This window comes from Carlito syrichta, unplaced genomic scaffold (genome assembly GCF_000164805.1).
Source record: "Carlito syrichta isolate Samal-C Ts95f unplaced genomic scaffold, Tarsius_syrichta-2.0.1 Scaffold288863, whole genome shotgun sequence".
NCBI lineage: Eukaryota > Metazoa > Chordata > Mammalia > Primates > Tarsiidae > Carlito > Carlito syrichta.
Genome location: NW_007232959.1, coordinates 89,403 through 111,712, shown reverse-complemented (window position 1 = coordinate 111,712; position 22,310 = coordinate 89,403). Strand labels below are relative to the sequence as shown.

The 22,310-nt window shown below is 38.6% G+C and overlaps 1 protein-coding gene across 1 annotated transcript; it reads right to left on the bottom strand.

Annotated features, from left to right (window-relative positions):
- Positions 1 to 1,108: 1,108 nt before the first annotated feature.
- On the bottom strand, positions 1,109 to 21,327 carry IL22RA2 (interleukin 22 receptor subunit alpha 2). Its single transcript, XM_008053913.1, has 5 exons — positions 21,252 to 21,327; positions 17,694 to 17,829; positions 14,403 to 14,581; positions 2,281 to 2,450; positions 1,109 to 1,313 (listed from the first exon to the last, which is right to left on the bottom strand). The coding sequence occupies exons 1-5, from the start codon at positions 21,310 to 21,312 to the stop codon at positions 1,164 to 1,166; spliced, it is 696 nt and encodes a 231-aa protein (XP_008052104.1). The 5' UTR covers positions 21,313 to 21,327; the 3' UTR covers positions 1,109 to 1,163.
- Positions 21,328 to 22,310: the final 983 nt, after the last annotated feature.

The following is a 22,310-nucleotide window of genomic DNA, read 5'->3' as shown; positions in this document are numbered from 1 at the left end:
CAAGTGACGAAGGCAGATTTCTGTTGACCACACAGAGCCTGAGATCACTGGACCTCTCAGGAGAGTCAGTGGGCAGGAGAGGGTGGTTTGGAGAGCTTTGCTTAGCCCTATAATCTCCATAAGCTCCCAAACAAACCTGTCATTCACCATGTGCTTTCAGTTTCAAGTTGAGTTCTCTGCATTGGACCTCAACTGTCCCCAGTCAAACTGTTATTCATAGGATCCTCCCGCCATACAGAAATCATTAAGGTGATACTGGCAAGAGATTCTTGACCAAGAGCGTTGAGTAATGAATGTGGCATAGATTTAGAGTTAAGGTTTCTTTTCTTCTTTGTAACCATACACACAAAAAAATTTACCCAATTTTAAGAATCAGGATACGTTTTTCTAAGGCAGTTACAAAACAAAACAAAAAACAGAAAAGACAACCTTAATGTGTGTGTTCAATGAGGGAAAATTGTATTGAGTAGGTTCCCTTCAATATTTAGATGTTATTATTGATAATCTTTTAAAAATTTATTTATTTTTTTCTGTGCCCAATGCAAGACTCTTGATATTATTGATAACCTAAATCCAGAAATCATGAGAGGTTTTTTCAATACTATTCTTGTTTACACAGAAAAACTTAAAATTTTGGTTTATTAAGTATAACTTTCACGATAAATATACAAAGAAGTATATTCATATCAAAATGTCTGAAAAATATTCATTCATGTAAAAAATTTAAATTGGAATATTATGTCAATTTAACTGCTTCAATAGAGAGAAAAAAATTGCTTCAGGATTGCCTCTGTCTGTAATGTTATTTTTTAAAAAGTGTTTCACCATTTTATTAAATGCCTACTACTCCTTAGTTCTTAAACTTTTATTTTGCTGTCTTAGAAGAATAAAGATTGCTATTAGGGATATTCCATTCAGAAATAAAGTTCTGTATTCCATGGAGCACTTTATGCTTTGCCTCTTCTTTAAACTCTGAGTTTTAATGTAGAGAATGTTGTTCTAATAGAGTTTACCAATGAAATATTAAGGAAGAAAGAATGGATAAACCAACGGTGAACATCATGCTAAGAAAACATAAAATCATAAATAAGATCCTTCAAACATGGTTCATCTCATTCTCAGGGAGCTTTTGACTTCCACATCGCTGAGTACTCCACGTCACTTCATGGAATTTCCACACACCTCTCTTCACTCCTCTGACTTCTTCTGTCTAACATGGGCTGATATATTTCAGCCACTACACAGTAACCAGAGTCAGGTGTTAAAGCTTCAATTTCAACAACTCTGTGAATCCCTTCATATACCTTTCGCTCCTATGCAAAGGATAAAGAAAATCAGATGATAAATGGTTGCTGGTAAGTCACTGCTCTGCTTTTGTTAAATTAGTAAGTTGTACACGGTTATGGTAGCATGTGTTTGCTGGAGGAGATGGACTGTGGGGTTCCTTTCTCAACATATCCTCATTCCTCAGAGTGCTAGACCATAGGAAGGGAGCAGGTCAAGTGGCGTTTAGGTGCTAAATGACTTTTCCTCAAGAGCTGCCAAATGATTGACCCAGTGGTCAATCTCTTTTTCAAGAATTTGAACTCTGCAGGGCAGAGAATGGAGTAGACTTCAGAGATAGTTTAGACATACAATACGTGACCACAGAGACAGAAAGTCTCAGACAGCACAAGATCCTTCAGAATTCGCTTCCCATTTCCCCTTTCCAGTCACTGCAAAGTCTGCCAGCACATCTTTTCCTGCTTCTGACTGCCCCTGAGATTGTTTATCTTTTCATAAACTCCTCTCCTCTTTTGTACTGAAACAAGTTTTGATAGGGTTTCTGTTCCTTACAACCAAAGGAACTCTGTCTTCCATGGACACCAAAAAAGGAACATTTGGTTAGTTTCCCACCAAACCCAGATAAAAGCACTGATGTTGGGTCAGAATATTATAGCAACCTTGGTACAAGTGATTCAAAAGCTGCTTTAACATAAGATGTGTAAAGTCCATAAAAATGAATATGTATGGCTGTCAAGTGGAATTAAATATTGTTAGTACCAATCTTTAGATATGCACAGAAAACCAAAAGGAGACAAGCTGAGGAACATACACACATTCTGCTGATGAAGCAAGCACCAACTGTTGATCAATGATGGTAAGAGTAAGAGGAATTTTTAAAAGATAAGGAAAAATAAGAGGAGCTAGAATAGCGTAAGACAGGACATACATAATGTGGCCAAAATATTAGTTAAATAAACAAACAAATACTAAACTTATCTATTAATCTGAACTTACCTTTTCTAATGAATTGTTAATTAGAAAAACTCGGTATATTAAATCATAGTAATTTTCCATAGATATATGTTTTCCTTTTTGGTCTCCATATGGCAATTTTGGAGCACGGAGAATCACAAACAAAGATCCATTAACTTGGGTTATATTCATGACTGGAGGATCTATTTTTGCTGGAGAAAGAATTAGGAAATTTTTACAAATCATTAAATAAATGAATTACACAGAGACACATTATGCATAATGACAAGTCATTAAATTGAGATATCTGGCAAAAATCATTATGAAGAGATACTTATAGCTATAAAATTAATTTAACAGGATTATGTCATATACTTAGGAGCAAGATATCTTGCTTAAAAGAAAAAAATATTATGCTATGTTGGAAGAAGCAAAATAATTTTTGGTTCATACATTTTGTTACAAATAATCACATCATTATTAAATAAGAAAGATAATTATATATATAAGCACTTTAATTGTTCCAGATTCACTATTTTGTTGCTAGGATGAATTTTGTTGTCGTTTTCTTGTTTGAGTGCACCAATTTATTGTTATGTCTAATTTAATCCTTAACCCATAAGTTAAATTTTTTAAATTTAATAATTATATATTTTCATTTCTATGAGGTTTATTTGGATCTTTTCAATCTGGCCTTAAAATCAATAATATTTTGCTTGTGATAATGTATTTATTCCCTCTGCTATATCTTTAAGCGTAGTCATTTTATTATCTGTTTCCAATATTGTAAATTCTTGAGGTACTGGTTGGGTCAGTGTTTATTTTTTCCAAACTTGCTTATGTTGATCTGGTCCTTGTATTTTTATTGTAAGCACACGTTCAAAAGTCGATACTTTCCTTTTTGTAGCTTTGGTTTGAATTTTTTATTTTAAATAAAATTTGTATTTACCTATAAGATAGATAGACAGACAAATAAATACATTTTAAATATTTGGCTAAAATCTTTAAACATAAACTCTCCTGTATAAGTATCACCCAGATCAAGAAACAACATTACAATTTCCCCAGAAACCCTCTTAATGTTTCCTCCAATCACACAATTCCAAAGGTAACCAAACTTGCACTGACTTCTATCACCATATAGATTAGTTTTGGAATCATACATATACACTTTTTTATCTGACTTCTTTCAGTTAAGTACAAATACAGTATAGTTATAGGCTGAACTGTGTCCCCTTCAAGTTCATATGTTGAAATCCTTAAACTCCAGGACCTCAGAATGTGACTCTATTTGAAGATAGGTCCTTTAAAGAGGTAATTAAGGTAAAATGGGGATATAAAGGTGGCATCCGTAGACCCTAATCCAATGTGACCGTTGTCCTTTGTCAATTAAAGAATGACAAGGTTTATAAATTTGTAAAGGAGAACTTTATTTCTCATAAAGGGTTGCAGCTTGCAAGGTGGTCATTTTGGCAGGCTGGGAAGTGTAGCCTATGGTCATATCATTGGTGGAATCTTTTGAGAGGGATGGTTTCTGTTTAGCCCTTAGGAAAGAAAGCTTAATGGCAGGCAGTGAGGGAGGGGGTACAATGAGGTGTATCCGATCCCTCCATCCCGTAAAGGCTGAGAACTCCATTTTTAGGGTATCTCAGGGGTCCGCTTGGCCAGAAGAAGGTCTACTCAGTTGGCTGAAGGACTTAAAACCTTGCTTTTATTTTTCACCTTATAATAAATAATCAGGACACAGACATTCAAGTGCACAGAGAAAAGATCATATGAAGACATAACAAGAAGGCGGCTATCTACAAGCCACTAAGAGAAGCCTTATAAGAAACTAAACCTTTAGAATCCTTGATCTTGAACTCCTAGCCTGCAAAACTGTGGAAAAATAAACTGTTGGTTAAGTTGCTCAGTCTGTAGTATCTAATATATATGTGTGTGTATTCATCTATTCATCCATGTTGTAGCATGTATCAATAGTTTGATCTTTTGATTGCTGTATAGTTATTTAATTGTATGAATACCACAATTTGTTCACTGTGTAATTCACAGGCTTTTTTGGGTTGTTTTCAGGTTTTAGCTGAGTAATTTACAAGTAGTTGCAATGAACGTTCTCGTACATGTCTTTTGGAGAACATGCATTTTGTTGGGTATATGCCTAAGAATAGAATCTTGGGTAATAGGGCTTATGTATGTTTAGTTTTTATAGATATTGCCAAACAGTTTTCCTTAATGATTATATCAATTTATAGTCCCTTCAGAGGTATATGAGAATTCCCATTTTTTTCACATTCTTTCTAACACTGGGCAGAAATTATTATTTTCAAAATTTTATTTCAGCCATACTAGCAAGTGTTTAGTACCAATTCACTGTGTTTTTAAGTTGCATTTCCCTGATAACGGAATTAAGCACCTTTTCAAATGTTTATTGGCCATTTGGATATCCACTTTAATGCAGAGCCTGTTCAAGTCTTTTGCCATTTTAAAATTGGTTGTCTTTTTATTATTAATTTGAGAGTTCTTTTGTACATTTGGACATAGTATTTTGTCACATAAATGTATTTCAAATATATTCTCTCTATAGTATGCATTTTCATCATTTTAATGGTATATTTTGATAAGCAATTCTTAATTTTAGTGTAATCTAATTTATCAATTATTTCCTTTATTATTAGTATTTTAGGGATCTGCCTACCCCAAAGTTATGAAAATATCCTCCTATATCAGCAAACATCAGATGTAGCAAATATTTTCTGTAAAGGGCCAGATAATAAGTATTTTAGGTTTTGTGCGTCATATGTATCTCTGCTACAACGACTCAACTTTGCCATTGCAGTGCAAAAGCAGTCATTGGCAATACATTAAAAAATGGAGCCGGGCTCGGTGGCTCAGCCTGTAATCCCGCGCCTTGGGAGGCCGAAGTGAGTGGATTTCCTGAGTCTACAGGTTCGAGACCCGCCCGGGCAACTTGGCGAGACTTTGTCTCTACAATAAATTTTAAAAAATTAGCCGGGGGTGGTAGAGCGCGCCTGTAGTTCCAGCTACTTGGAAGACTGAGGCGGAAGAATCGCGGAGCCCACAGGTAGAGGCTACTGTGGCCGGAGTGGCACTGTACTCCAGTCTGGGCGACAGAGTGAGACTCTGACTCAAAAAATAAATAAATAAATAAATAAATAAATAAATAAATAAAAAATAAGAAAAAAATGGGCGTGACTGTGTGCCAAAACAGAAGTCCAAATTTGGCCCACAGACTGTAGTTTCTGAGTTTTATTGATTTAATTCAACTGACGAGATTTTGTAAATGGGTGACATGGAGAGATAAGACTTATTTTTTCCCCCAGTTGATCCAATCTCATTTATTAAAAAGATCATAATTACCCTATTGAACTGCACCGTGGACATAAATCAAATGATCATATATGTGTTGTGTTGCTCTGAACTCTGGTTTAAGAATTTGGCTTTGCTGCTGCAAACTTTTCGGTTGTCCCATTAACCTGGTAGGACTTTGAGTTGGTGTTTTCAGACACATGAAAATTGTATGTGTATTTGAATCTCAAACCTTTTTGAATTTAGAAGACACTTGTCTCCTGGCAGAGTCAAGACAGAAACATATACATTTATTTCCTCTGTTTACGGAAAGCATTATTCCTAGTCTGCTATTTATTTATTTATTTATTTAGACAAACTGTGTTGCCCAGGCTGGTTTCAAACTCCTGGATTCAAGCCAGCAGCCTTATTTGTAACTGGGATTACAGATGCATGCCACCACACCCAGCCTTGTCACCCTTTTCTTGAGCATGTAGCCCTCAGAGGGTCCAAGACTTCTGTGGGGTTATTAGTTGTAACTCTTTTCCTTGCGCTGGCCTAAAACTTGGCTTTTGTCCTTGGAATGTCAGTTACTACCCGGGGTCTAGCTACCAAGTTGAGCAAATGCCTTCAGGGCAGCTGGGGCTGCACTATGTTTATTCCCTGGTTTTCCCTCTGATTCCCAGTTACTTTGTTCTGGCCTCTGAGGATTTCCTTTATTTTCATTCCTATTCCTCTGTGGAGTTAGGAGAATGTGTTATGTTTTATCCAGACTTTTTTTTTTTTTTTTTTAGAAGAGGCATGTTTTCTTCCCCTAGGATATTTAATTTGGAACCAAAAGTTGCTAAATCACTCTTGCCTAATTGCTTGAAAGAGAAGGAATTTCCCCTTTGTTTATATTTTAATCCTCTAAAAGAGTGGATATTTAATCCCATTTTCGTGTTCCTTGCTCCAAATTCTGCTGACCATGGACCTCTTGCCTACCACAGCTTAGTTTTGTAAGAGTATAATGCATAATTAATTTTCTCTTAGATAAAAACATACTTCTAACAGTCTTGTCATATATTTACACCACAAAAAGCAACCTTATTGACTCAGGTGTTTAGACTTCACCTGAAAGAAAATAGTTGAACATAAATACTGACAAGATAAAACACCCTTGAGTATTTTTTCTCATGAAAATACTTATATTTAAGCTAAGTAATATTTGCCCCTACTGAATAGTATCTGCCCCTAGCCATACTTATCGAATAATTTTCTTTTAATCACATGAATACAGAGCCTGTCCTTTGAATGTATGAATTCATCATCTTATGTTTTAATTATCTAATATGATAGCTAATTTTAAATACAGATGTCATTATTCCTTTGTGATAAAGCTCACATTTCTAGAAACAGTGAACTGGTCTGCTGCTATTACAGGACAAGCAAGAAACCTAGAAGTCAGCTTTGCCATCTTCCTCTCCCTTACCACTATATTCAACCTATCACCAAGTCCTGCCAATTTTTCTTGCTAAATGTCCCTCCAATGGTGAATTTTCTATAGCCCTTTCCATTGGCCAAATTCTGTCTCCTGCAGACTATTACAGGAACCTACTACTTTGACTCATAGGCATCCAATCTGTCTTCTTTTTTTATCTGTTCTCCCAAATACAGCTAAAGTGATCTTTTCAATACACAAGTCTGATCACGTGGCCCCCTGATTAAAGTTTTCTTTTTTTTTTTTTTTTGAGGAAGTCATAACTCCTTAGAAAATTTTCATACCTGGCTTACTTTTCCAGTCCCACCTTGTTACGTACTCCTTCCTGCATGCTCTTCTTTGCTGTACCAGTTGTACTTTTTAGTCCCTTGCCTCTGCTTTGCTTCCTCCTGCCAGAGGGCCTTTTTAAATGCTGTTCCCTTTGCCAAAAGGCTCTATGCCACCCCTTTGTCTGGTTAGCCTCCACCCATTTTTAGGTATCAGCTCAAACATCACTTTCCCAGGGATGCTTTTCCTGACATCCCCAATCATATCTATCCTTGGCTAGGTTCTATGGCACCGTGTATCTATTTCTCTTTTGTGTCACAGATATCATTTTATGTTTGCTTGTGTGATGATTTTACTGTCTGTCTGCTCCAGCAAATGAAAGCTCTATGAAGAGACTTCTTTATGTCTGCTGTGCTCACCATATTTCTTCCAGAACATAGCATAATGTCTGGAGCATAGTAAGTACCTTAGAAATACTTAGAACTACTCGCTGAGCCGGGCTCGGTGGCTCAGCCTGTAATCCCGCGCCTTGGGAGGCTGAGGTGAGTGGATTGCCTGAGCCCGCGGGTTCGAGACCCGCCTGGGCAGCGAGACCTCATCTCTACAATAAACCAAAAAAAATCAGCTGGGCGTAGTAGCGTATGCCTGTAATTCCGGCTACTTGGAAGGCTGAGGTGGAAGGATCGCCGGAGCCCAGCAGGTCGAGGCTGCGGTGGCCGGGAGCGGCCACTGCACTCCAGTCTGGGTGACATAGTGAGACTCTAACTCACAAAAAAAAAACCCAACAAAAAACAAAACAAAACTTGCTGAATGGGTAAAAAGGCAAGATGATTCTCTAATCTGACCATAGCCCACCCCATTAGACAGTTGGGCCTATTGCAACATTCCACATCTATTTAATCCAAGAACTCCTAGGATCAGGTAACACTGAAAACTTACTGAGCCTCAAATCCTGCTTTTAACTTAAGAAGTTTTCTTTCTTTTTAAAAAATCTTTCTTTGTCTTTAGATAGACACCAGTTATCAGAACTTCTTAATCTAAAATAACATCCTGCTGCTCAGAAACAGATCTTAGGGGAGCCAATACATGCAGTTGGCTCATCAGTCCATATCACAGACTCCAGGAACATGCTAGCCTGAGACCCTAGGAATATGTTTTTCAAAATGTGTTCTCCAGAGCTGTGGAAGGAGAGGGCAAAGCTAGAGAATGAGGAGACAGCCAAGTAGGGAGGGCTTCTCACAATTGCTTCAATAAGAGTAGCTCTAATTCGAACTGTTTATAGACTGGGATTCTTATTCTTCATCTAAGAAATCCTGAAATAAAAATGGCTTTTTAAAGAATATAGCTTAAAGTTTTTTTTTTTTAAAGTAAGGATGGTAAAACAGAAAAAAACACAAACCCTTATTTTTTGTGGTACTTTTCCCTCTGGGATATTTCTTAACTCAGTATTATCCCAATTTCAACAGATGAGCCAAAGCCTCCTTTCATCTCAGCCAGTGTCTTTGTCTAGTCTTAACCTGAATGGCCTAAAACAGGTATGTCCGCCGGGCTTGGTGGCTCAGCCTGTAATCCCGCGCCTTTGGGAGGCTGAGGTGAGTGGATTGCCTGAGCCCGCGGGTTCGAGACGCGCCTGGGCAGCAAGACCTCATCTCTACAATAAATAAAAAAAAAAAATCAGCCGAGCATGGTAACGCATGCCTGTAATTCCGGCTACTTGGAAGGCTGAGGTGGATGGATCGCGGGAGCCCAGCAGGTCGAGGCTGCGGTGGCCGGGAGCGGCCACTGCACTCTAGTCTGGGCGACAGAGTGAGACTCCAACTCAAAAAAATAAAAAAATAAATAAATAAAACAGGTATGTCCAACCTCTGGCCAGCAGGCTGCATGCAGCCCAGGACAGCTAATAACGTGGTCCCACAAAATCTTTTAATATCATGGGTTTGTTTTTTTTTTTAGCATTTATTTGCTTCGTGACCTCATCTATATTTACATTTTTGAAGTTCACAGTCACACCTATTTCATGACATTGCTTTTTGACAGCACATACATTTGTAAGCAGCTGTTTTCAATTATAAAGTACACGAAGAGCCAAATTTAAACAAACATTTCTGACAAGCACCTTAGGAACTCATTAAGAATTGCAACTACTTTCATCAAAACAGACATTGATAGGCTAGTTTTATAGAAACAAGACCAACTTTCCTACTGGTTTTATACTGTTCTCACTTTTCTATACTTTATGATAAAAAATATTTAAAAATAAAAAAGTCTTATTTTGTATATACACTAACTGTATTATATAACTTTGTGTGGCCCAAGACAATTCCTCTTTACTCAATGCATCCCAGGGAAGCCAAAAGGCTGGACACTCCTGGCCTAAAGGATTAGACTGGAGGAAGCTTTGTTTGATGAAGAAATTTGAACTTGATTCCATTTCTAGGCTTAAACATAATAATAAAACTACTCTGCAAATTCTCTTCACTGGCATCCATTAGCTTAGTTGTGAAACCTTTTCCTCAACCATTGAGTGTACTGGCCTTGAATCTCAAGTTATCTCAAGAAACAATGTCCTAGATACCATGGATTAGTTTGCTCAAGTCCTATTCCACCCTCCTGCTAACTGAACAGCTAGGGAACAATAAAGGACTTTTTTTCTGAGTTCTGTTGCATCTAGCATTTTGGACATGATCCAATTAGTTTTTATCTAATTGGACATTGCACCAGTTATGAGAGGTATGTGGATAGATCCCTAAGTACTAAGATCCAAAATGTGAATATTTCTGTGGCCATATGAATGCAAAGCAAAAGGCACCCACTGAAAGGAAGCCTTAAAAAAAATCTAGGTGGATATTATGGAGGAATAGGAGGCCCCAATTAAGCAGTATCAGTTGGGTAAATTATATCAAAGAAAGGAGCCTCGAGATAAAGATCTACAAAGAGACTTACTGATAACAGCAACAGCTGGAAAAGGTGGTTAACCAGCTGTAAAACATTTGCAGTCAATACAAAGTGCTAACTTTTTGCTGTTAGTTCCACAGGAAACAAAAGTCAACTAAACAAAAGAAACAAAACACTACAATCAATTAGCCACTTCACAAACCTCCAGAAATGTTCTTTTGTAGACCTCCCCTAAAGACAATTCCCTAGCCCACAATGAACCCCAATATAGTCTTAAAAATACTTCTATCTAGACCCTGCCTCTTTGCAAACAGCAGACAGCAAACACTCTCTGCTGCCTCTGCCCTTTGTGCCCTTCACAATGTTATCTTCCCTTTAATTAATCATAATTCTTTATTCATAACTGTCTTGGTGAATACTTTCACCCCTGTGACTCTGGCCAGTCCAAGTCTGATGCCACACAGAAAAGACATAGAATTGCAAAGGACCCACAATAGCCAAACTTTTTTCTTGAAAAAAAGAATAAAGAAGGAAGACTCACATCTCCCAATTTCAACACTTCCTACAAAGCAACAGTAATCAAGACAGTGTGGTATTGACACAAAGATAGATATACAGATCAATGGAATCAAATTGGGAGTCTAGAAATAAGTCATATTTCTGTGGCCAACTGACTTTTAACAAGTGTACAAGATCATTCAATGGAGATAGAAAAGTCTTTTCAACAAATGGTGCTGAAACAACTGGATAGTCGATGCAAAACAATGATATTGGACACTTACTTCACACCATCTACAAAAATTAACTCAAAATAAATCAAAGACTTAAATGTAAAAGATAAAACCATAACATTCTTAGAAGATAATATAAGGTAAACTTTCATGATCTTGGAGTTGGCAAAGGATTCTTAGATATGACGCTAAAAGCACAAACAACAAAAGAAAAAAATAGATACATTGGATTTCATAAAAGTTAAAAAACGTTTGTGCTTCATTTTTTTTAACTTTTGTGTGCCAAATGACATCATTAAAAAAGGAAAAAGACAACCCACAGAATAGAAGAAAATATTTGAAAATAATATATCTGACAAGGAACTAGTATTCAGAATATATATTTTAAAAACTCTTGCAATGCAAAGATAAAAAAGACAAATAATCCAATTTTTAAATAGACAAATGACCCAAATAAACAATTCTTTAAAAGAGAGATACAAATAGCCAATAAACATATAAAAATATGTTCAGCATCATTAATTAGCAGGGAAATAAAAATCAAAACCATATGAGATACCATTTCATACCCACTAAGATGGCTATACTAAAAAAGTCAGATAATATGTGTTGGTGAGGATATGGGGAAATTGGAACCCCTGCATGATGCTGGTGGGAATGCAAAAATGGTGCCACTGATTTGAAAACTGGCTGGCAGTTCCTCAAATGATTAAACATAAAGTTTCTATGAGATCCAGCAGTTCCACTCATAAGTACATGCCTAAAAGAAAAAAAAGTTCATATAAAAACCTGTACATGGGGCAAACCCTTGAGTCCCCTCCCACTGTGGAAGCTTTATCTTTCCTCTTAATAAGTCCTGCTTTAAACAAACAAACAAACACCTGTACATGAAAGTTTATAGTAGCATTATTCCTGATAGCCAAAAAAAGGTGTAAACTACCCAAATGTCCATCAACAATGGAACAATGGAATGAATAAACAACTGTGTGCTATGTCCATATCATGGAATATTATTTGGCCACAAAAAGGAATGAAGTACTGATACTTGCTGTGACATGAATGAACATTGAAAATATTATGTTAAGTGAAAGAAGCTAGTCACAAAAGATGACATATTATATGATTCTATCTAGAACCCCAAAATCTACAAAGACAGAATGTAGATCAGTGGTTGCCTGAGGCTAGGGGATGGGAAGATGGGAGAGCTAGAAAAAGATAACCCAAAGGTATGGAGTGGTGATAAAAAGGTTTTAAAATTGACCATGACTGATGGTTGGAAATATCTGTGACTATACTAAAAACTTATAAATTATAAATAAATGTTATATGGATAAATTGTCAGGTGTATGAATCGTATCTCAATAAAGCTGTTTTTAAAAATGGATGCAGTGATAACCTATTTTCCCATAGTTATTCTATGAGCTCACAAACAAAATGGTTATATGAAAAGGGTGGAGGCTCTACAGAGACTTAACAATATAGACTTCCTCTTACCAAGTTTGGATTGACACTGCTGAATGTTCAACTTCCAGTAAGAAAGATCAAAGCTGAACCTCTAGGATAGTACCATACTCCAGGGGTTCTTATCTGCCAACTGGTTGCAGGTGGATTTATATTTGGTCCCTTTCAACAAGGAAGGAGTGAGAGACACTGAAACATTCTTTGGGTTATAGATTTTTCTTTACTCCTTCTATGTTTTTATCAGTAGATTCCCCTGCACCACACACACCCCCACGGATGTAGTGAATGACTTATTCATGAACATAGTACTCCATAATACATCTCGTATGACAAGAAATTAAGTTAATGTGGAGGAAGTGAAGCGAGGTCTCATCATACTCACAGGAATATTTAGTCTTATCATATGTTGTATCACTCAGCAATCCCTGACTTTATAGAAAGGTGAAATGGATAATCAGAAACTTAGTTTGAAAGAAAGCATCTTTGTGAATTGGTATGTGCTCTATGCCTGTGATGAATACATGGGGTTATTTCTTCCATAGAAATAATTCACTGGTTTAGGATACATTAAGTGGAAGTGAACAATTTTTGAAATTAAAGCTTGACCTTTAATTCTTCTGGTTTATAATAAAAATGATTTCAAAGAATTGCGGCTAGGCATGGTGGCTCATGCCTGTAATCCCAGCACTTTAGGAGGCTGAAGTGGGAGGATTACTTGAGCCGAGGAGTTAAAGACTAGCCTGAGTGACATAGTGAGATCTTATCACTACAAAAATTCAAAAAATTATCCGTGTGTGGTGGTACACAACTGTAGTCCCACCTATTTGGGAGGCAGAGGCAGAGGGATTGCCTGAACCCAGAAACTCAAGGTTGCAGTTAGCCAAGATAATGCTACTGCATATTTAAAAGAATTGGAAGTTGAAGCTGCCCATTTGGGACTCCCTGTGAAATTTAAGCAACAAAAAGAAAATTAGGTTCTCCTAATGTCCAAGTTGATTAGTTATGATTTTCAAAGGAAAATACAATAAGATTAGGTAAAAGGATGATTGGAATCCTCTGCTGTGCCTCTTAGAACTTCTATATTCAGTGATAAACATTAATGTAAGATTTTGCTAAACTGACACAGGAAAGACCAAAAAGACTCAAACTTCTCATGAATAAAGAGGTACTGGCTGAAAAAAAAGTGAATGTTGAGTTAATAATGAGGGAAGAAATTATAAACATTACAACTTCCGAACTAGTTGTAATTATTGTGAGGACTGGTAAATACCTGTATTTTCTTTCCTGTTCTGTTATGCATATCCATCTATCTATCTATCTATCTATCTATCTATCTATCTATCTATCTATCTATCTATCTTTCTTCTGTCTCCCTTTTCTCTACTATTTTCTACAAATTTTATAATTTATATTTACATTTCATAATTTATAATTTACATCTGAGATTATAATACGTTATTCGGTGACTATGACTAAACTAGAAGAAGAATATTCAGAACTGGATTCTGAGAGAGCACTTTTGGGCTCCCCTTTTGGGGAGGTGACTGAAAGTTTTAATTTCTGCAACAAAAAAATTCTTTTAATATGAGTGTTTTCAGGAACTTGATCCTCATGTCTGGGGAAGAACTAGGGCAATATGACTTATTTTCTGCTGTCTAAAAATATAGTTTTTTAGAGGGTGATAATCTGGCAGCATGATGAGTAGAGGCTCTGTAGTCAGATGCAGCATGATGAGTAGAGGCTCTGTAGTCAGATGCAGAGTCAGTTGAATTCTGACTCTGGTAACAAAGGCCATGGGACTTGAGCAATGACTGGAGCCTCTGTGCCTTGATTTTCTGGACTGAAAAAGGATAATAATAAAAGAATAATAAAAACTATCTTCTAGAGTTGTTCCGAGGATTTGATCAAATAAAATGATGGTGCAGACCTCAGCAGAACACAGACCCTGGTAACTGGCCACGCTCTGCGAAGGCTGTTCAAGGGCAGGAAGAACAAAGGCAACAAAGAAATTCCAAGGAACTCACTTTCCCACCAGGGCATGAACCGCTGTGTGGTGCTCCAGCCTGAGTGGCTCCCAGCCGAGGCCATCCTCACCCTCCCATAATATGGCTCCTGAATATCTGAGGTTTCATTGGTAAGGTCACAAAACAACTCCTGAATTCCCCAGCAGTCCTCTTTATTTCTCCATTGTCTCTGTCCATATCTATAGAAGGGAAAAGACAAAGATCAGTTTCTTTTCTCCACCGAAGGATTCTTCAGTTTTTTCAGCCTACTAATTAGACTGATCAGAACCTGTCCTCTAATATCAGTACCACTGTGAAAACTTATGGCTACTCTTAAGCATCTTTTCAAAATGCCTTCTTGTTAACTGTCTTAGTCTATTCTCTGTTGCTGTAATTCTCTATTGCTGTAACATTAGATTGGGTAATTGATAAAGAAAATGAATGCATTCCTTACAGTTCTGAGGCTGGGAAGTCTAAGGTTTAGAGGCCATATCTGGCGAAGGCCTTCTTGCTGATGGGGACTCTGGAGTCTCAAGGTAGCCCAGAGTATCACGTGGTGAGGGGACTCACTCACGGGATATGGCTTTTTTTTATTTTATTTTTTTGAGTTGGAGTCTCACTCTGTCGCCCAGACTGGAGTGCAGTGGCCGCTCCCGGCCACCGCAGCCTCGACCTGCCGGGCTCCAGCCATCCTTCCGCCTGAGCCTTCCGAGAAGCGGGAACTACAGGCACGCGCTGCCATGCCTGGCTGATTTTTTGATTTATTGTAGAGTTGAGGTTTCGCCAAGTTGCCCAGGCCGGTCACGAACCCGCCAGCTCGGGCAATCCACTCACCTCAGCCCAAAGCGCTGTAATCCCAAAGCACTGGGATTACAGGCTGAGCCACCGAGCCCGGCTTGGCATATGGTTTTTTATAACAGACCCACTTTTGTTATAACGAATCCACTTTCTCGATAACCCATAATTTATGAATGGATTAACCCATTCATGAGGGCAGAAGCCTCATAACTTAATCATCTACTAAAGGTCCCACCTCTCAACATTATTATATCAGGGATTATGCTTCTTACACATGAACTTTTGGGACACACATACAAACCATATCTTTAACCAAAGTGCTGTCTTGCTGAAAGATGGACAACCCTGACAACCTTCTGTATTACTAACATAAGGGTTTAAAAACAAAACAAAACAAAACGTAGCGAAGTATTTCTTCTGGTGTATGGACCAACTTCTATTTTGAATACTCGCTCTCTACATCCCTAATGGTTCTGAGGTTTCAGCCCTTTGTGGTTTTTTCCCACTTCTCATCAGGTCACTGTTGAGTAATGTGGCCGATTCTGAGAAGTTGCTACCACTTTTCACCTCAGGTGATGCTTACCCAACAGACATGATTAATCTTTTTGTTGAAAATTGAGCAGAGGTGGTAATGAGGGCTATATAAGGAGCCCTGTAACTAGGGACTGGGAGAGAGGGAAGGAAATCCTTGAAGAAAGGTAATGAGGCAAAGAGGCAGAGGGGCTGATTCAGCCCGAGATCACAGAATGGTGTAACAGCCAAAGGAAAGATTAACGCTTCACTTTCTCACCAGTTAAAAACCAGACCACTGCAATAAGGTGGTAGGGGCAGGTGGAAACAGAGTAGACACTGGAGGCTGAGGAGAAATGTTTTCCAAAATATTTGTTGAAGAACTTGAAATCTTACTTTTCAGATATCTAATGAGAAATATTACTGGCATGTGTACTCTATCATTAATATAATGACAACAGCCTCATTATATCAGAATTAAAGCAGAATCAACAAATATATTGAGCATAATTTGATGTTTTAAAATTATTGTTTATTGATGATATATTGTCTTTAACTTAGTTGTAATGACTGATTTCTCTTTTAATTTAATACCTAATATTTTTATTCTATTCCAAATGGGACAGATATTAACAGTATATCTCATGAATTGGATAAAGCCAAAATGAAAATTTTTGAAATGATGCATCTCCTTTGTGCTGTTGAAGATACTTTAGAGATGGGAATGAATCCAAGTATTCTGGGGTCTGAAATGTATATAATCTTGTGTCTTAGTCCGTTTAGTGTTTCTATAACAGAATACTTGTGGTTGGGTAATTTACAAAGGAAATGGGTTTATTTAGCTAATGTTCTGCTGGCTGGGAAGTACAGAAGCATGGAACTAGCATCTGCTCGGTTCCTCGTAAGGGCTTTTCATGCTACATCAGAACATAGAAGAGAAGGTCAAAGGGGAATTGGACACCTGCGAAGAGGTAAAACTCAAGAGGTATCCTGGCTTCACAACAACCCACTCTCATGGGAGTATTCCCATGAGAACAAATCCAGTCTAGAGTTTCCAGCAAGAGTTTCTACAAAATACGTAGTGAGAAGCATCAGCAGTTAAAGACCAAGAAAGTTTGGAGGATATCCCTTCTGAAATTAATCAATAGTACCTGCCCCATGCTGGGGGGACATGGACAAATTTATGGAATAAAAATTGCTATTTTCGTCTATATCTGTACCTGATTTTCTGAAATTTTAATGAAAACCAAGAAAGCTAAATTGTAATGTTTCCTATCTCATGCTCAGCCTGCATCTCAAACTATATGTCAGAGAAGGAAGAGCTTAAAAAAACAAAAACAAAAACAAAACCCCAGGTAATGTACTAGTGGGAAAATCTGTCATTTTCAAATCAGACATGTCTGTTTTCAGATCTTGATCCAGGAAAGGAGTAGATTTTATCTAAGTTTTGGCAATGGTCCAGCAGAACTAGCCTGAGATCACGTAACAGAAGCAGGCAGCGGCACATTCCAGGTTGTGTTCATGCTCACACGAGTCATTAATTTTCAAAAAGAGTTTTCTAAATAGTAGATCTACTCTAAAAATGACTCTTAAATTTAAAATATATTTTACACACTCACCTCCATGTTCTCCATAACTCCTTTTTCAACCATCGATAGTTTCACTTTAATTGAGTACTTGCTATGAGCTGAACAAGTCACTTCCAACATTCATTTGACAAATCTGTATTGAGAGGCCACCATGCACCAGCACCATTGTGTAGCCAGAACCTGGGCCTGTGAAGTCTAGATACTGAGTCTCTTAGGACTGATGTATCTGCCTGACAGACCACACATCATCCTGTGTTTTGGGTCCTCAGGCAACCTTCAGGGGAGACAAGTCACTTCTATTCTGACCCCGGCTTCTTCCCAGACCCTCTGAAACTAAAAAAAGCTCAACAATCCATTGCATAAGAGAAATATTATCCCAGTGGTCATCTCTGTCAGCAGGAAGAAACCCACTTACCTTTTGTACTGTACAAAATAGACACTGCTGTTGTCCGCAAGTGCCCTCCCAGGCTGCCAGTGCAAAATGTTGTAAAAATTTCGGGACTGAAATTGTACCCTCTGAGGCTTCAGAGACCCATGGTCTGGCTGAGTTCCTAAAATCATAAGAGAAGTGAGAACATTGCATGTGGATATGAACACCACTGTTTTAGCAGTAGTTTTCAATTGAATACAGTACCTGCATCTGGATTCCCTAAAATAGTTGCTCAAAGTGCAGGTAGTAGTGGAGGTGGAACCTGGACATCGACATTTTGAATTTTGATGCATGCTGAGGTCCCAGAATAATGTGTTCCAAATGATACAAATATACATAGTATCCTCCCACCCTTCTTCCCAAGCTGTAGAGGAAGTAAATTGCAGTGAAAAAATATTGCCCTTGGTTCATTCCCCAATAGTGATAAGATAAAATGACTGAGATGAAAAACCCACACCAAGGCCATGCATCCATCTTCCTAGGAGCCACTATATCAACACTACTCAGGCAAAATTTGCTTCAGATCAATTCTGGCTTCAGGACCTCAGCCCTCCACTCAGTTCCTCCTGTCTCGGGTTTTTGCTCAATCTCTGGAACCTGCCTCCAGGTAGGGCCATCTTTGCTATCCCACTCCTGAATGGCTGAACTTACCTGCTTACATCCTGGCTCCAAGTACCCAAGTATAATCACCCCATAAATTGGCCCATGCTAAGGAGGGGGACTGCCCAAGATCCACCCGTAGGCCTAGTGTTTCTGAGAGCAATCATAACCAGAGAGGGGATAATTTTTCACTGGCATGGCTTATGCTTTCTTCCTCAAATCCTGTGATATAGGTGGTGGTCCAACTTCACCTGCATTTAGTTCCGTGGAGGTGAGAGACTTTTGACGAAATTTTATTCTGGGGTCATGTTCTGATAAGGGATAAGAAATTGAGCAGAAGGAGTCAAGGTGCAGGTCTCTTTTCTCCCTGGTCTCAACTTCTGTCAACCTCTCTCCCTTGCATCTCCAGAGTTGCTGCCTCTTACCCCACTATACCAGGAATGACCACACCTTCGTGTCTCTGCACTGGCCTTTCCCTCTTCCTGCACTACTCTTCCTCTGTATTTCTACATGGCTCATTTCCCCACCTCCTTCACGTCTTTGCTCAAATACCACCTTATTGAGAGGGAAGAAAATACCCAAGTCCATGATCTTGGCTCTGACCTTTCATAATTGGTTATTTTCTGATGAATGGGCTATTTCCCCAGGCATTTGTTTTTACCAACCAGATTGTGTTAATAGTGCTACTTGTTTTTTCTTTGTTTTTATTTTTATTTATCTTTTGATGCTCCTTCAGTGCATCAAACGGTGTTGTGCAATTGAAAGTATCTATTGCCACAGTTGATTTTGCTTATCAAAATCGCTACCTGATCAATCATATTTAAAAATTCCAGAAGTTCTTGGGAGATAACAGGCACAATTTCCTGAAGAACTGCCTAGTGTCAAATTGCTAATATGAAGATAGATGGCTCAGTGGCCTTTATTTCTTCTGTCTATGAATGTCTTCTCTTATTTTTGTAATAACACCACTGCGATCACCAGCAACAGTGATAACAATTCACTCTGCACCAGACATGGAGGGGTTTTATCTGCACTAACTCATTTAATTTGCCCAGTTATTCTATGAGAAAGGTACTCTGCATTGCGGTCTTCCTCTTACAGACCAAAAAAATGAAACCTTGGAGACTCGAAGGAGCTTGCTGGGCAGCAAACAATAAAGTTGATTTTGTATCTGGGCCGTCTGATTCCAGAGCCTGTCTCCTACCTACAACAGGAAATCAAGAGAAAAACCAAAAACTAAGAGAAACTAAGAAAAGCAGTACACCAATGAGAGGCTGACAGTATTTATTAATCCTCCTTTTTCCCTCCCCCTCCTCCTTCTGGCTAGTGTTCATTGAACATTGAACATAAATAAACATTAAACTTGTATCAGGCACTTATTTGCAACTTGTTAAATTCTCACAACCACCAAATAAGGTGTATTTTTTTTGTTTCAGACAGGGTCTCACTATGTCACCCAGGCTTGAGTACAGGGGCACAATCACAACTCCCTGCAGCCTCAACCTCCTGGGCTCCTGCCTTAGCCTTTCAAGTAACTAGGACTCCCAAGTAGCTAGGACTCCACTATAAGTATGCGCCACAATGCCTAGCTAATCTTTTGTTCGTTTGTTTTGCTATGTTGTCTAGGCCAGTCTTGAACTCCTGTCCTCAAGCAATCCTACCTGCGGCCTCTCTAAGTGTTGGAATTATAGGCATGAGCCATCATGTCTGACTTCAGTAGATATTTTTGTGACTACATTTTCTTTTTTTTTTGAGTTGGAGTCTCACTCTGTCACCCAGACTGGAGTGCAGTGGTGCTCCTAGCCACCGCAGCCTCGATCAGCTGGGCTCCGGCGATCCTTCCGCCTCAGTCTTCCGAGTAGCCGGAATTACAGGTGCGTGCTACCACGCCCGGCTGATTTTCTGATTTCTTGTAGAGATGAGGTCTCGCTGCCCAGGCGAGTCTCGAACCCACGGGCTCAGGCAATCCACTCACCTCAGCCTCCCAAAGGCGCGGGATTACAGGCTGAGCCACCGAGCCCTGCATGACTACATTTTCCAGGAAGCTAAGGCTTCCTGGAAAATGTAGTTGTGTATTTTGGATAAAACACATAACAAAAGAAGTTGTGTATTTTATCCAAAGTTACAGACCTGGTAAGATTCAGAGCCAGGAACACTTTGATAGTACTTGAATTCCTACCACATTTCTCTAAATGAGTCTTTATCATTGTCAAGATCCAGAGGCATAGTCCACTCAAATCCACATTTTTCTGAAAGACGGAGACTTCAAATGCTTTTATGCGTCAGTCACTGGACAAATGTATGACCTTGGGAAATCACTTGAGCCACTGACACTAAAAGTTACCTATTGTTAACCTGGTTTCTAATAAGCTTGCTCAGAGGTATGCTGTGATGATAAGATGCTCTACTCTCTTGAAGAGTTATCCATAAATAGCAGTAGCAATTTCTCACATGTTTGTTCTGTCAGGTGCTTCTCTAAGCTCTTCGTATATATTACCTCATTTAATTTTCACAATGATCTACAATCTCCTTTCTACTAATGAAAAGATTGAGGCACAAGGGTATTAAGTAAATTGCCCAAGTTTTCCTAGATAATAAATGTCAGAATTGAAATCCAGACTCTTGACAGTCTGGCTTAGAAGCCTATGCTCATAACTACCATGCTATAGTGTTACTTCAAGGCAAAAGTATGGCGGGGGGAGATGTGTTTTGTCCAAAGTCTGTTACACCCACCAGAATGCCTCCTTTTTGATAGGTACATGTGAAACTGTTCAACCTACAGATAGAAACTAATTTCATGCTCTTTTGATAATTTAGTGACATAAGAAAGCTGAAATCTTTACAAAGCCCAGAAAAAAAAGTCAGTACCATTTTTAATAGTCCCTTGAACAGACTCAGAAGACACAGTTAGTTGTAGGCAACGAAAAGTAACAAAGCACTTACCTACTACACCAGTCAGGTAGAAACTGATGAGGAAGCCTAGAAAGCAATGTTTAGACATCATGGTCGCAAGTGTGACTGGTCAGGAAATCAGCGCTCCCTTCAATGAAAGGACAGTTCGGAACAAAAGAGGAAGATATAAAATCCACAATCCCTCGTGGGTTTCAACCAAATGCAAATGGTTCCTTGAAGCAAATTAATTTTGTTTCGTAACTACATAATATCATTTATTTTAGGAAAATTTTTTAAGTATAAGAATCATGTCAAAAAACATTTGCTGGAGTCACTTTTATTTGGAAGCTTGTTTTTGTTAAGGGTAGGGCAGGGATTGTGTAAGTTACATGCAGGTGAGTGAATGAAACAGCTCCTCGGCCTTTAAAATAATCTGGCCCCAGGAGGCAGAGAAGCTGCCAGGCACTAGGACTTGGCAAACAGGGTGATTTTGACTAATTTGTTTGGCGGTTCCAGCTCTCAGGGCCCCTGGCAGCGGTTCGAAGCAGGTGGGATCTCTGGTTGACTCTTCCTTTTTCTTCTTTTTGGTAGCTCCCCAATGAACCTCTCTGGAATGCCTCTGGCTCTCCACAGGGGCCCCGCCATGCTCTTCATCCTTTCCCACGCCATGGTGGTCCTGGACCCCCCTCAACTAAAGCCTCTTCCTTTTCCATTCCCACTCCTTCTTTCAAGAAATCCAGATCAAGATTTTCAGCCTGTAAAACCAAAGGGTTCCTTAAAAAGATGAATGTGGAAGATAATCATTTAGAGCTACCATTAGATTTTTTCATATCTTCTTTGAAATCTGACTGAACTAGGTCCTCTGTTCTCTGCCCATGATTCATTATATTGGTTTTTTTGGCTTTGTTTTTACCAAATTATGTTTACTATATGCTAAAAACATGGCACTAACATTATGCATCATGCATGCTCAAAAAAATCACTAACATTATACATTTTTTTATTTTTTTGAGTTGGAGTCTCACTCCGTCGCCCAGACTGGAGTGCAGTGGCTGCTCCCGGCCACCGCACCCTCGACCTGCTGGGCTCCGGCGATCCTTCCGCCTCAGC